This window comes from Myotis yumanensis, unplaced genomic scaffold, assembly GCF_028538775.1.
Source record: "Myotis yumanensis isolate MYYU_CA2020_CCGP unplaced genomic scaffold, mMyoYum1.0.hap1 SCAF_8, whole genome shotgun sequence".
Lineage (NCBI taxonomy): Eukaryota > Metazoa > Chordata > Mammalia > Chiroptera > Vespertilionidae > Myotis > Myotis yumanensis.
Window position 1 is genome coordinate 54,542,900 of NW_027223759.1, and position 15,538 is coordinate 54,558,437.

Genomic DNA, 15,538 nt, shown 5'->3' on the forward strand with positions numbered 1-15,538 from the left:
CTTACCTATAACTTACAGATTTGTGTTTCATTTATCATCTTTACTGTTTTTCTTTAATATTATTTTAGAAACAACTTTCAAACCTTTCAGTTGCTCTTTTGACATTTCACTGATCAATATTTCTCTGAAGGTATTGACTTTCTCTAGGATGCAGAGAGACTAGTAGAAATTACACAAAAATTTCTACTGAACGAATTTCTCCACCTTCTTGGTGATTGTACACCTGCTTTCCTTATAAGGAGAACAAGGAAGTAAAATCATGTTGAAGTTGCTCTTAAGCACAGCTTTTCTTCTTTACCTGTCCAGGTAGCCTCTGTTTTCATTTGTCTTAATGAAAACTTTTTTATTTAAATCTCAAGTTTCTTTTCAAAGCAGTGTAAGTAGTATTCAACATTTTACACTTCGAGGAAAAAAAGACTTTAACGATGTTCAGCTTTGGTCTTGTAACGCTGAAGGTAATTCATTTTTTAATCTGTTTGCACAGCGAGAACTGAAACGAATGGGGATTGAACTGCTTTGCCTGTTCTTTCTATTTCTAGGAAGGCACGATCACGTACAAGGTAAGACCTGAGCTCTCCGATATATTGCTTTCGTGGTATGCTTGACAAACCTGTCATTTGGTTCAGAAACGCGATCTGAAGTCATTTTTTATTTAACCGGTTTGATTGCTTTCTTGCCATTGAGCGAACACTTTAACAAATTACAGGCAGACGCAGGACTGTTCCACAGCATATGCTCTAGGCGTAAAGTAAATAAATACAAAGGTTGCATGGGCACTTTAATGAGGAGAATTAAACAGCATTACTACACAATAGGACTTCTTAATACATTTGTGACAACTATTTTGTTAACTGTACTAGCTGTTTTTGTTTTTTTTTAGTACAACAAGAGTAATGACCTTGAGAGAGAACAGGGATTTATTTAAAAACTAAAACTATAGTACATTTAAGAGAGGAGTATTTTAAATAGGTGCAAATATTTTTTTAAAATTAAAGTGGATAATAATGAATGAGGACAGTAAATGATGATTTTATATTTGTGAACATTGGAATATTTCCTATTTTAAGAATAAAGAGAATGATCATTTTGGGATAATAAGACATACATATTTTCAATGTGGTTGATGTCAAATATAAACTTTATCAATTGGTAACATTTTGAGGACTGATCTTTGAAGACAAACATAAACTTGGCTATTGCTTCGCTCAAGTACTTTAAGAGCCATAAGCCTGGAAAGTGAAGTGACTGAGAGAGTGCTGAATCCCTGTGTCTTGCTGGGTTTAAACACAGGTGGCTGTGCCATGGGAGGTGCAGAGACCTGCGGAGACTGTTTGCTCATTGGACCTCAGTGTGCCTGGTGCTCTCAGGAGGTAAAACAAATGACCTCAACGTGATTGTAAAAGCCTCAGTTACACTTACATTAATGCCGTCAATGATGTTCTGACTGTGTCCTGCTCCCTGTGGGGTTAGAGGAATGAGAGAAACCTAGGAGGGAAAATGTGAGCATTAGTAGATGGATCAAAGTAGTCATTGCTGTGATTACTTTCAAAAGCAATTTGCAGAGGGAGTGAATGTCAAATTCTTCAGGAAAATATTTAACTCGGGGTCTGTTATTTCACCTGATTCCTCCCCTTATATTAAAGCCAATTCTAACTGTTCACCGGTCAAATGCCATCAGAGGTCATGGAGATGGTATTTTCTAATGTTAAAAATATATTTGACTTCAGTACCATAATTGTAGTCCACCTGTGAACCGGGATCCATTCTGAAACATAGCGAGATTCTAAGAGAAGTGTTCTAGGTTTGGGTTAAACTTTACTATTCAGACATTACCCAGTTCTTTTAAACATTACATTTCCGTGAGCTTGGTGACTGTACCACAATGACCAAGCCCCAAATAGCATTCCTTATCTGTTCAAATGGAAAAGTATGTGGAAGTAGTACAAGGACTAAGGAATGTATTATAAGCCAGCCTGAGTCACTGCCTCCTGTGACACTAGAGAGCAACCTATAAATGATTTTTGATAAAAACAAAAAAAAAAAATCTGCTTAGCTTTTTCTGGATTTAGAACACTGCGCTACTGAATCTCATAAAGAGAATCTAAACACAAATCAAAACATACTAACACCAAGTTCATCAAGGACTGGTAGCATGCTCAAGGGGAACCAACCTGGACCCCACACTCAGACCAGGCTAGAACTGTTCAACACGCCTTCCAGGCTGAATGTAAACCTGTGGAGGAGGGCCTCAGGGACCCCAGAGTGAAAACCAAGCTCACGCCCCTACCTCTTGACTGATGAGGCACAAACAAAAGTGCAGTGTGAGGGAATTATGCTTTTTCTTTTCTTCTTTGTATTAAGTTTATTGGGGTGCTTTGTTAGTAGAATTATATAGGTTTAGGGGTACAATTCTATAATACATCATGTGTCTATTGTATTGTGAATCAAGTTTTCTTCCCATCATCATATCCCCTTTTGACCCTCTCCTACCTTCTCCCATTCCCCTTGCCCTCTGGTTATCACCATACTGTTGTCTGTGTCTATGAGATGTGTGTGCATGTGTGTGTGTGTGTGTGTGTGTGTGTGTGTGTGTTTTGCTTAATCCCTTTACCTTTTACACCCAGCCCCCGGAATTATGCCTTTTTGAGCTTGTGTATGAAGCATAGGTTTGAGAATATACAAAGAAGGGAAAACCCACATTTTTTTTACATTGACTCCCTGAAAAAGACAATATTAGTTTCCTACCAGAGACGTAAAACAACAAATCAGTCTAACAAACTGTTCACTTTGGAATTTTTATTTCAATGCATCTTTTAGCACTCATTTAAGAGAGCTTCTTAAGTTACTACTGATAGCTTTACCTGGGGATGATACTTGGTAGTCAGTTATTGTCAAATTTTAAGGCCAGGTTATTCTAAAAGACTACTCTAATGGTAGCAGTTATATCAGCTGAGGCAGTTGGAACAAAAAGTAAATTAGGCTTCTTCTTAGAACATATAGAAGAATAGTTTCTATGATTAATACCAGCTCTAGTCTTTTGGCAAAGATAGTAATTATAGGTGGTAGCAGTGACATGTTGAGAAGGGTTGCGAGGCCTTGTCCAGCCACTGTTTACCTTGGATACATCAAAGAAAGTTAGTTTGCTACCCGTAGCCTGGTGCCTCAAATATGCACAGGCTTGACTGATATAGAATGAATTACAGTCTCAAAAATCAATTTCAGAAGGAAAGTTTCCTAGCTGGTGAAACAGCAAGAGTGGCTTAGAATTCTAAGGAATGAGAACAACAATATGAGCATTGGTTTGCCTCTTTCCAAGCATAAGAGTCAATGGGCCTCAAGTTTGACTGCTTAGAGCCTCACAAGTTCTTTCCAGGTAAGACAAGTATTTATCCTTCCACTCCTTCTGCCTTTTTGCTGGGAATCCCTGGCCACATGTCTTCCTGGAAACACTCATCTCACTGCCTCCTGCTACTCGGCTGAATCAGAGCTACTGGGAAATTCCCGAGTCTTATACACAAAAGCACTCTATTCTCTCTCATTTCATTTCCCCACTTCCAAATCTTGGGAAAAGTTCTAAAAGATCTTAAATTGAATACTTTAAGACACTGAGTTTAAAGTCCCCCAAGAGGTTAACTTTAATGAAGTACTACTGTAACGTAAGGGTGATGCATCCATGTATTAAACCAGGACAGAGAGCTAGATAAAGCAATGTAGGAATCCACAGAAAAAGGTCACTGGATTTGACATTAGACACACTGAGAACTTGGACAATCCTAGGATTCCACAAACCTCCAGGTCATCTGTGAATTTATCACAAATGATATCTACTGCATTATCTGATTCATCTATCTCACGATTCTGGACATAGCAAAGGAAATTTGAAAAATAAGCATTTATTACAACCAAAACAAATTATTAGGTAAATTCACTTGAATATAATAAAAAGAAGAATGCAATTTTACTCTGAATTTTAGTGGCAAAATTCTCTGGTTATTCTGCTATAACTTAATTTTAGACATATAACCAATAGCAGGGATATGACATTCTGAGTATGGCAAGATGCCTAACTAGTAAAGCAAGCAAAATAAAATTGTATCTTACAAAAATACAGATTTGTCTTTTTCTTTTTACTGTTTTTCTTTTCTAGAATTTTACCCAGCTACCTGGAGTTGGTGAAAGGTGTGATACTCAAGCAAATCTTCTAGCTAAAGGATGTCAAGTAAACTTCATCGAAAACCCTGTCTCCCAAGTAGAAATACTTACAAATAAGCCTCTCAGTGTAGGCAGACAGAAAAATAGCTCTGACATTGTTCAGATTGCACCTCAAAGCTTGATTCTTAAATTGAGACCAGGTATGTTATGATTGACATGAGCATTAGATCATGTAAAAATATCTAAGATCACATGGTGATATCACTGTTCTGCTCAGATACTTTGTACCACATATTACAATACCATTGTTTATTATTTCCTTTTCCCATTCTTAAGGAAATAGAGAACTGCTTTTCTTTATTCATATTGGTCACTTGTACTCCAAATGTGTCACTAAAAAAAGCCTTATCTAATAGGAGCCATTTGAATTGCTCAAATGTTGTTAAGGTTTCCCTCACATTTCTTCAAGAGTTGTAACGTAGCTTTAAACTCCTTTTCATTTTGCTCTCCTTTTCTAAAAATACAAAAAAAAATCAGCTTATCTCCCATCTAAATGGATGCTAGTCCTCCCAAGGAGATATAAGATATCCTAACTCTCACCTCCTTCAGTAGCTCTAAACACACTGCTGAAAGATTAGCATGGGCTCATTCATTTATAAACTTTGCCACTTCGTTTATGAATTCTTTAGTATCTTCAGTAACTTCTTATTGAAATGAAATAGGCAGCTAGCCTAGTGATTGGCTAGTCACAAACATGTCTCAATGCATATTTATGGGCTCACTTTTCTTGCTTGGTATTTGCAGGTGGTGAACAGACCGTGCAAGTGCAAGTCCGCCAGACGGAGGATTACCCAGTGGACTTGTATTACCTCATGGACCTCTCGGCCTCCATGGATGATGACCTCAACACAATCAAAGAGCTGGGTTCCCTGCTTTCCAAGGAGATGTCTAAATTAACTAGCAACTTTAGACTGGGCTTTGGCTCCTTTGTGGAAAAACCCGTCTCCCCTTTTGTGAAAACAACGCCAGAAGAAATCGCCAACCCTTGCAGGTAAGTAAATGATTCTCTGGAATCTTTGAACACTGATTTACTGTAGAGATAGCCCCGCTCTGAGCTGCACTTGGCAGGAGCTTGCTAACTCCCTGGCATTTCCCTCCTGTCTGGTTAGATCTCAGCAGCTCTCTCAGTTGCCTGGGTTGTTCAGAACCAAGGGAAAGTCATCTTAATACATGGTTCTAGCCTTGGGTCCTTGCAGCATCTGTCTCTCTGTGTAGGTCAAAATATGGCAAATTTGGCTCTGTGTTCTGCATACAAGGGGACTAAGTCTTTCACTATGGGTTCCACTCACCTATGCCCATCCCCAGCCCATTTGAGACCATCTATTCTAAATGACCACCACTTTCTGTGGCCATTTGACAGTAACCCACATGTTCTCAGAGTCTCCACTATAATGACTTCTGCCAAAATAGCATGTTTTGCAGCTTCCTCTGACATGCTTTGGGAAATGTGGATTTCTCTTTCTGCTTGGAGAAGGCCTTTGTAGCCTTCACTGCTACCTAATTCAGTACAAAATTGGGTGGTGACTCCATTATAATATGCTGTAACCAGCAATTAAAATAATGTATTATGCAGGTGGTGATGGTTGAAGGTGAACTGCTTTGTGATGGTTTACCTATAGGGTCAATGACATGTTCCAAATAAAATTATTTCATACCCTTCTAATGAAAAAGAACTATCATTTGGTTAGTGCCAGGCCATATGCTGAAGGTTTTACATAAATGACACCCTTCAGTCTTCATAATAACAGCAAGTCAAAGCAGATTCTCTTATCCCTATTCGGAGGAAGTAACAGAGGCTCTGAGAGTTTAGGAATTTCCCCAAGGCAACATGACTAATCAGGGATTTGTACTAAGATCTGGGTTGCTCCAAAACCAAGCCTTTTACTGCCATAAATATGGCATATATGAAATAATATTCCAAGCCTCCATTGACTTTTAATACTTGTATGCACCCAGGCATCCATCTCTGTAAAAGACAAACAAGATTAATAATATCACTTTAAGACATTTCAGTGTGATTTCCAACTAGAATCTGACATAACCCAAAATAATTTGACCATGAAAGGAATTCATTACTGATTGTGACTCTTGGGAGTTGTGTTTGCATTCAAGTATCAGAGTTGGTGTTTGTCCCCACTTCCTTTTTTGACATATAATTAACATATACTACAATGCATACATCAAAAATGTTCAGTTTGATGAGGTTTGACAATTGAATATACCAATATAATCACTACCTAAAACATGATATAGAACATTTTCATCAACTCAGAAACTTCCCTTAGGCCTCATTACAATCAGTTCTAGTTCACCAGAGGCAACCACTTTTTGGTTCCTGTAATTTAGATAGGTTTTTCCTATTTTGGGATTTTTTTCTATAAATAAAGTAATGAAGTATAGCCTTCTGTGTTTGCCTTCTTTTGCTCAAAATAATGTTTTTGAGATTCATCCATGATTTTGTGTTTCTCAGTAGTTTGATCCTTTTTGTTTTAAGTAGTAGTCCATTATATGGATTTACTATACTTTGCTTATTCATTCTTCCATTAATGGACATTACTTTGGATTGTTACATATTATTTTGGCTATCATGAAAAATGCTGTTATGATCACTTGCATATAATTCTTTGTGTGGATAGATGGAATTTTTCTTTTTCTTAGGTAGATAACCAGAATTGGAATTGCTAAATGGTATAAGTATAGTTTTAATTTTTTAAGAAACTATCAAATTATTTTCCAAAGTGGATGTGCATTTCCATCAGCAATGTTATTCAAAAATCCTTGCTAATACTTGGTGTAGTCAGTCTCCTTAATTTTAGCCATTCAAATAAGTGTGTACCTCATTGTAGCTTAAATTGCATTTCCTTAATGACAAATAATGTTGAGCATCTTTTCATGTCTTTATTTGCCAATCTTATATCTTATTTTGTGAGGTATTATTTCAAATATTTTGCCCACTTTAAAAAAATAGATTGCCTTCTTAACATTCTACTATATATGTTCTTTATACATTCTGGATAAAAGTTCTTTATCAAAGTTCTTTATCTGTTTTGAAAATATTTTCACTCAGTCTATGGATTGTATTTTTATTTTTCTAGCAATGCCTGTGGTCATGCAAAAGTTTTTAGTTTGGATAAAGTACAATTTATCAATCTTTTATGTAATGGTTAGTTCTTTGTTTTCATACAATAAATACCTTTATTTTTAAATCATCACTGAAGTTCAAAAGATCATGAAAGCATGAAAATCATGAAGTTTGTGCAAAGAGAGCTGCTTTTACTTTAACTTCCTTGGATGCTTAAGTTAATCCTTTCAGGAATGATATAAGAGAATCTAATGACACCAGTTACTTTCTTGAGATGTACAACTAGTTACCGGCCTGCTTAGTTCCTTTTTTGTCCTAAGACATTTTTGTGAACCCCAATGTCACAAAGATGCTTGCTATGTTTTCTTTTAGAAGCTTTTCCATTGAAGCTCTTGCAGTTATGACTATGACCTCAAAATATGTGCTTTTATTTGAATGAGGAAAAAGGCCTATGTTTCCATGCAAATACCTAGAACTATTTGCTACGCAAGATTTTCCTTTCCCCGTTGAATGATCTTGATGCCTTTGAAAAAGGGCAATATTCTGAGTATGTGTGAGTCTAATTCTGGGAACTCTATTCTGTTCCATTGATCCTTTGAATACAGTCATGTAACCCTAATGCTTTATAAGTCTTTATTAGAGTAGCTTTATAAAAAGTCTGGAAATCTGGAGTGCAAGTCCAACGTTGCTGTTCTTTTGTTTTGGCTATTCTACATCTTTTGCATTTCCATGGTAACTTTAGAATCAGCTTGCCAATTCCTTAAAAAAAATATAAGTTGAGATTTTGATTAGAATTGCATTGAAACCACAGGCCAATTTGGGCAGAATGTACATCTTAAAAATATTGAATATTCCAATCATTGCACATGACATATATTTCCATTCATTTAGATCTTGTCTCATTTCTCTCAGCAATGTTTTGTCATTTTCAGGATAAAATCCTATGCATCCTTTGTCTGATTTATTGCTATGGGCTTTTGAATGCTGTTGTTAAAGTTAATTTTTAAATTTTATTTTCTAATTGTTTGTTGATAACATATAAAATGCAATTGATTTTGCATATTCACTTTGTATCCTGCAACCTTGATATATTTTCTTATTAGTTCTAGTCTGATTTTTTGTAGATTCCTTAGGATTTTCTATGTACATAATCAGATCATCTGTGAATAACAACTTCTTTCTCTCCAATATTTGTTCCTCTTCTTTCTTTTGCTTGCCTTTCATGCTGGCTAGGATCTCTTGTACAATTTTAAGTAGAAATGGATAGGAGCTGCCCTCCATCTTGCTTGTGATCTTTTTTTTTTTTTGGAATTTTCATTCATGTATTGAGTATTTACTCTGACTCATCCTACACATGTGGAAGACCATTACAGGAATATGTACAACCAAAATGAGAAAACAGAAAAGTAGTTTTTAAAATAGAACGAGAAAAAATATATTAGAATAGAAGATGGAGAGCGGGGTGGAGAATAGAATGCAGAAATGCAGGCAGCGCGGGCGGCGGCTGGCGCGCCCACCACGGCCCACTGCAGGGCTCCGCGCACACTGGTGTGCTGTCCGTCCTGTGAGGCTGTTTCCTTGTTACCCACGCTCAGCCTCTAGTGAAGCGGTTTGAAATTTCCAAACTATCTGAACTGTACTGAGAGACACCTAGAAAAGTGAACTTCTTTTCGCTTGGGTAAAACCCGAAAAGGCAGGAAAGAGCCCCCACCCCGCCTCCCCCAGGAGTAGCAGGTGGCGGCACCTGTAACCAGACGGAAAGGCCTGGTGGGAGCCCTTCTTCTGGGGCTTTGTCCCAGCTGCTTGGTCACAGACTCCTGGCCCTGCCGCACCCTCCCCGCTGGCTCCTGTCCCACTCCACCGCCCTCTCTTTTTTCCTACTCGCCCCATCTACCAGGTTCATCTTCTCTTGCTTGTGATCTTAAGAGGAAAGTTTCAACATTTCACCTTTAAGTGTGTTGTTACCTAGAGGTTGTTTTTGTTGTTGTTGTTGTTGTTGTTATTGTTTTTGATTCCCTTTATCAGATCAGGGAAGTTTCCTTCTATTTCTTGTTTGGTAATATTTTTTAAAGTTACAAATGAATATTGATCTATTTCCTCAATTTAAAGAGTTTTGCCAGAAAATTTAAGAACTCCTTACACTTGTGTATCCTTGGCCAGGACTTAGTTGCATAGCCACAGCTAGCTGCAAAGGAAGCACATTGCAACCCCAAATAGAATCAGAATTTTGTTAGTAGACAAGAAAAAAAGAATGGATACCGAGTGACATCTGTCAATTCCTGCAACACTGAACAGATTTCTATAGAGATATAATGATTTGTATCCTCAAAAATGCTGTATAATAAATAAGTTATGATTATCATTATAAATTGTTTGATTCACTTGTAAAGGGAAATAAGCTTGGTGCTATGAGCCTCCTAACTCTTTAATATAAAGGCATTTCTAATGCTGTTGGCCTTTTTAGAAAAAAAAATCAGAATATTGCACCAGTCTAAAATTTCTATATATTATGTCTTTCTCCTTCAACAAGCTTCAGTAGAAAGTCTAGTAGAACAATTCTATCTAGCATTACAAAGTGCTCCCTCTGCCCCAGGGGTTTGTTTAAAATCATTTTTTCTGTCACAGGTCAGATCAGATGTGGTAACATAAAGTACAAAAATGACCATAGGGCCCCAACCGGTGTGGCTCAGTGGTTGAGCGTTGACCCATGAACCAGGAGGTCACAGTTCAATTTCCAGTCAGGGCACATGCCCAGGTTGCTGACTCGATCCCCAGAAGGGGATGTGGAGGAGGCAACCAGTCAATTATTCTCTTTCATCATTAATGTTTCTATCTCTCTCTCTCTCCCTCTCCCTTTCTCTCCCTGAAATTAATTTTAAAAAATTTTAATAACAATAGGGAACAGTAGGCATGGAATGTTATCAGGAAAAAATTAAAATTAACAAACTTGAATGGCTCAGCTAAGCTGACAGCCCAGCATCTTGAATTAACAAGATCCTGTTCTTAATCAGGCTTCTAGAGAAGGAAAGCAGTATGGCATTTTATAGCTTTGATTGCATTTCATTCATGCATTCATTTATTCATTCATCCATCCAACAAAAACTTACTGAGCTCCAACTATGTGCCAAGTATTGTGCTAGGCATGGGATCCCTGGGAAAAAAGATCTGGGCCCCGTCCTCCAGGAGCTGAAACCCTTCGGGGAGCAGGCACATGGTATAGTGTGGTTAAGAGCATGGGCTTTGGAGTCAGCCTGGAATAAGTCCAGATTTGTCTACTCACTCCCAAGGTCCCCGTGAGTGAATCATTTCACCTCTCAAAGCTTTAGTTTGGAATAACAGCTGATCACACAGAGTGGTTTTAAGGATTGGTGGGGGTAATGAAGGGAAGCATTTAGTACTGGGCTTGGGCTTGAAGCTCTAAATAAATGGCAGCTACTATCAATAATAGAGTATTATATATTAGATCTCTTGAAAGGTCAATATTTTTCTATTTTCTAAACTGTTTATTTTATTCTTGTTGGCAAAATTACCATTAGTTAAACTTATATATAAAGTTCTTTTTTTGCTGCAACATTATATTTTTTTCCTTTTCCATTACATCCTTAATGCTCCCAATTTCTTTGCTCAGATACCTCCCCCCATACATATACACACCAAGAACTCAAACACTAAACACAAAAGTCAATCCTTTGATCAAGCCAAACCTTGTAATTATGGAATAAAAATGTTATTTAGTAGAAAGGCAATAAGACGTAAGAGGAAAGAGCATGGAGTTTTTCAGACCTGGGTTTAAATTATAACCTTGGACAAAATCTTACTCTTTGAACTCGCTCTCTTCACCTTTAAATGGAAATAATAATATTCACCTTTTCGGGCAATCGTGAGAATTGAATGAGCTCAGAGCATGACAAACATTCAAAAGTGCTAATTTTCTTCCTCTCATCAACACTTAGTATCTTTAATAATTTTAATCTAATGGTTCTCAAACTTAAATCTCAGGACTCTCTTACACTCTTAAAAATTAAGACCTCCCCCGAGAGCTTTAGACTGTGTAGGTTATATCTATCAATATCCAGCACGTTAGAAAACAAATATTAAAAAATCATTAGTTATTAATTTATTTGATAATTACAATAAGAAATGCACTGTATATTACTATAACACATCTTTTAAAAAAAACTGTTTTTTCTAAGACAAAAAGATTAGCCTTGTTTTTACATTTTTAAAAATCTCTTAACATCTGGTTTAATAAGAGACAATTGGATTCTTATACCTGCTTCTGCATTTGATCTGTTGAGATACTTTGTTTTGCTTAAATTCCACGAGGAAAGTCAAACATCACATATAGAGTTAGAAAAGAGAGACACATTTAACAGCTTTTTCTCATGACTGTGGGTATTCCTCTTTGATACTACACTTAAACTAAACAAGAGATAAAAGTTAGTTTCAATATGGAATCTGAAACAATGTCAATGAACTTTTCATATTCTGTCATGTTAAAAGCCATTGGTCTGTCTTGCACTTTGAATGGCTTTTACTAATGTGTGTGATTTTGTAATAAAATGCTTTGATCCTTTGAAAACCATTGCTTCACTGAGTTAGGCAGATCTTCCACATTTCATGATACAATGTCAAAAGTATCCCATTTGTTAATATCATCATCAAGATCATCAGATATTTCTTAATACATTGGGTAGCTATTAATCTCATAGGTGGCAGATGAAAGTTTTCCAAAATTCTAATTTTCAAACTACCTCAAATTTTATCTGTGGCAACAAATACCAATGGTTGTTTTCCTTGAAGTAACACCTCACTTTTCTCATTTTTAAGAACATGTCTGCCAAATATCTAAGTTGGATTAATAGTGTGTCAAGCATCTTTCAGGTGAAGATAGTATTCCATATCTATAAAAAAAGGGGGCCAGTTTAGCTCAAACAATCACAAAAGTGCTTTTCTACTATCAACATTTACTTTGGTGAGCAGCAGAAATGCTGTATGCGTATTTCTGTCTTGGTAATACAGAGAAAGAAATGTTTAAACATGTTTTCAAGGGTGTAGACTTAATAAAATTAGTAACTTTTACTGCCCCATCAAGGACAATCAAGTAAAAACTTGCATTTTAAAAGTTATTCTAGTAAATGCTTGCTGGTGAAAATGTAAGAACAACTACACAGCTTGGTGCCTTTATCTGTGCTGAGGCACTAGCAGTTCTGCTCACTGTTGCTTTTGCATCATCACTGCAAATGTCAACACAATGAAAAAGGCACATAACATTTTTTGTTATTGTGAAAGAGTTTGACCTTACACTCTGAAAGATCTTAGGGATGTCAGAGGGTCTGTGCACCACACTTGTAAAACTTGTTTTAATCTAATCTGTAATGCTTTTTGGAGTGTTCAAAGGATCACACATTATTTAATTACTGAAAAGTTTCTGAAATAAATTATCAGTAATGAAGATGGTCAAATAAACTATGATACATCTCATAACCATTAAAATTTATGTTTTCATTTTCTTGTTTACACTTTTACATAAAACCCAAATTTTCTTCAATGAACATACATTATTATTTTAATCAGGAGAAAATATATGATTCTAGAGATATCATTAGCCAAATGTAGACTCTGTGTGAAGTGATTTATGTAAGAAATGACACTAATGTTTAGGAAGCACTTATTCGGAAAAGCTCATTGTGCTGTGTATTTCACGCATTTTATTTCATTCAAGCCTCACCATTATTCCATTAGGACCATAGATGTTATCTGTGGTCAACTCTTCAGAATTTCAATGACAGCTCATGCAAAATATTAAAAATAAGAGTTTAAGATTGCCTCTGAGAGCTAAAGTTAAATATAATGAATCAGAAAGAAAATATGAAAAGTTCCCTGGAAGTGACAGACTGGCATCTGGGCCCACCAGGCCAGGTATCCTGTCATAGCTGAGAGAATGAACAGAATTGGTAGGTTAGGGGAGGGCGAAGATACAAGGATCACAGATGTAAGTATGGGCCACATTCAATCCAAGGGCCTTAGCCAAGGCACTTACAATTTCTAGTGTCATTGGCTTTCCTAGGTTCCCAAACTTTTATTAGCCGACCACAGAAGGGGTGACCAGGAGCAGCCATCCTGGAGATGGTTGCATTGGGACGTCTCAAACTGAACCAGTCAGTGCTGGGGTCCTCCAATTCCCCTTGTTCTGAATCCTGAGGACACATCAGATTATGACCTGCTTTCTGTGAAAGTCTACTGATAGTAAGAAAATGACTACCCTTGCAGACAGCAGCATTCTGGTCCCAGTAGAATTCCATTACTCTGTATGAATGAATCCATAGTCATTCTGATTTGTACATACAATTGATTCTCCTTATTCACAAGAGTCTTGTTGTGTAGTCTCCTGGAACACTGAATTAGCAAATGTTAAACCATTGGTCCTAGAAGAGACACAAGGTTAGGTTCCTGTGAGCCTCTGGTCATGTTTTCAGCAACTGATCAATATATAATTTTGTTTACTGTGTATAACACCCTATCTATACTAATAAAAGGGTAATATGCTAATCAGAGCAGATGTCTTCCAGACATCCTTCCAGACAAAGCCAAAGTGGCTGCCTGAAGCTCAGGCAAGCCACAATGGCTGTGAGGGCTGAGGCTCAGGCAGCTGCAGTGACCAGCATTGGCAGCAGCAGATTTGTGATGGGGGCATCGCCTTCCCCTGATCAGCCTGGTCACTTCCCGCAGAGGGAGGCCAGAGGTAGCAGCAGCAAGGGGGTGATGGGTGTGGTGCCTTCCCCTAATCTGCCGTCTGGTCGCCTCCCGAAGAGGGAGGCCAGACTGTGGTTTAGGGCATCCCCTGAGGACTCCCGGACTGTGAGAGGGGGCAGGCCAGGCTGAGGGACCCCCTCCTTCAGTGCACAAATTTTCATGCACCAGGCCTCTAGTTTAATATATATTACTGATTCATTAACATTGAATTCACAGCCAACAACTGCTATAACTCATGCTAGAGCAAAGCATATCTAATACACTTACGTTCTCGATAAGGCACGTCACACCCTTGTGCACTTAGGAATACTAGATAGCCCTTCAGCACCACATTTGAAGGCCCTTCTAAACAGCAAAATCACCAATGAAAAGCACAAGAATGCAAAAGACATGGCACCAAATAGACCATGGAAAGGACACCTGTTTATGGTATGAAAGCTAAAGCAAGAAGACAAAGCCTTGTTTGACCTCAGTTGGGAATATGTGTACCAGGTGATTCAATTATTTGGCCACTCTGTGCATTCACATGAATGACTGAGAAAGTACTGAGAGTATTGACTTGGGAATTACAAAGAAATTTTAGCAAGTAGGTGAGTTTGCAGATATGGAATTATGAATGATGAGGATTGGCTGTATACCTCAGATAGATGAACTTGGTGAACAGGAGCCTGACCCTACAAGATGTACTGGCTCTATCTGTGTTGACAAGATAGGCTTCTGAACCTGCAAAGCTGCTCTTATAAGAGTCAACCAGCTCTCCCCAGACAGCACACCACAACCTCACTTGGAGCTATACCTTTTGTCTCTACTACACCAGTGTTTCTCAAGCTTTAGAACAACACAGATTTCTGAGCCCACCCCTAACATATCTAACTCAGTAGGTCAGGAGTAGTACTACAGATTTTACACTTATGACAGGTGATAATCATGCTACTGGTCCAGGGGCCTCACTTTAAGAATGTTTGCTCTGTACTATTATCTCCATTCTATAAATGAAAACCTACAACTCAGATTGCTGAGTAACTTGCCCCAGGTCTTATGCACAGTTACTAACTGGCTTTCTGAATAAGATGTGGCTGAATTTATGATTAGCTTTTCCTGTTCTACTGTAATATTTGGGGGCAGATATCCTAACATGACATTTTCCCATATGTAAACTATATTAAGTGGTGGTTTTATTTCTAGGTTGGTCCAGAACAGTCTGTTCAGTCATAGTAGAGTTGGGATCTAGAACCAAGAGCCCTGCTCTGGTTTTTGGGACATTGGCAGCAGGGCTGGGAGTGCAGGAGGGAGTAGAGGAGGAAGAAGAAAGGTTTAACTCTCAGCCCTGCTACAGGATGATTCATACCTGTCATTGAGTATGAGTCACCCTGGAGTAAGGCTGAGAATTGAGAGGCAATAGGAGATAATGATTACACACACACACACACACACACACACACACACAGGAGTGGCGAGTTTAATCACCTGATTACCTGTTATCTGAGC

The 15,538-nt window shown here is 37.7% G+C and overlaps 1 protein-coding gene across 3 annotated transcripts in view; it reads left to right on the top strand.

Annotated features, from left to right (window-relative positions):
* Positions 1-287: 287 nt before the first annotated feature.
* Positions 288-15,538, top strand: part of ITGB6 (integrin subunit beta 6) — a 74,980-nt gene continuing 59,729 nt past the window's right edge. For 2 of the 3 annotated variants that reach the window (XM_070422892.1, XM_070422893.1), the window contains exons 1-5: positions 288-376; positions 485-560; positions 1,291-1,370; positions 4,148-4,352; positions 4,957-5,203. In XM_070422892.1, the coding sequence (XP_070278993.1) occupies positions 332-376; positions 485-560; positions 1,291-1,370; positions 4,148-4,352; positions 4,957-5,203 (653 nt within the window). In that variant the 5' untranslated portion in view covers positions 288-331. The other variant, XM_070422894.1, reaches the window with a different exon arrangement.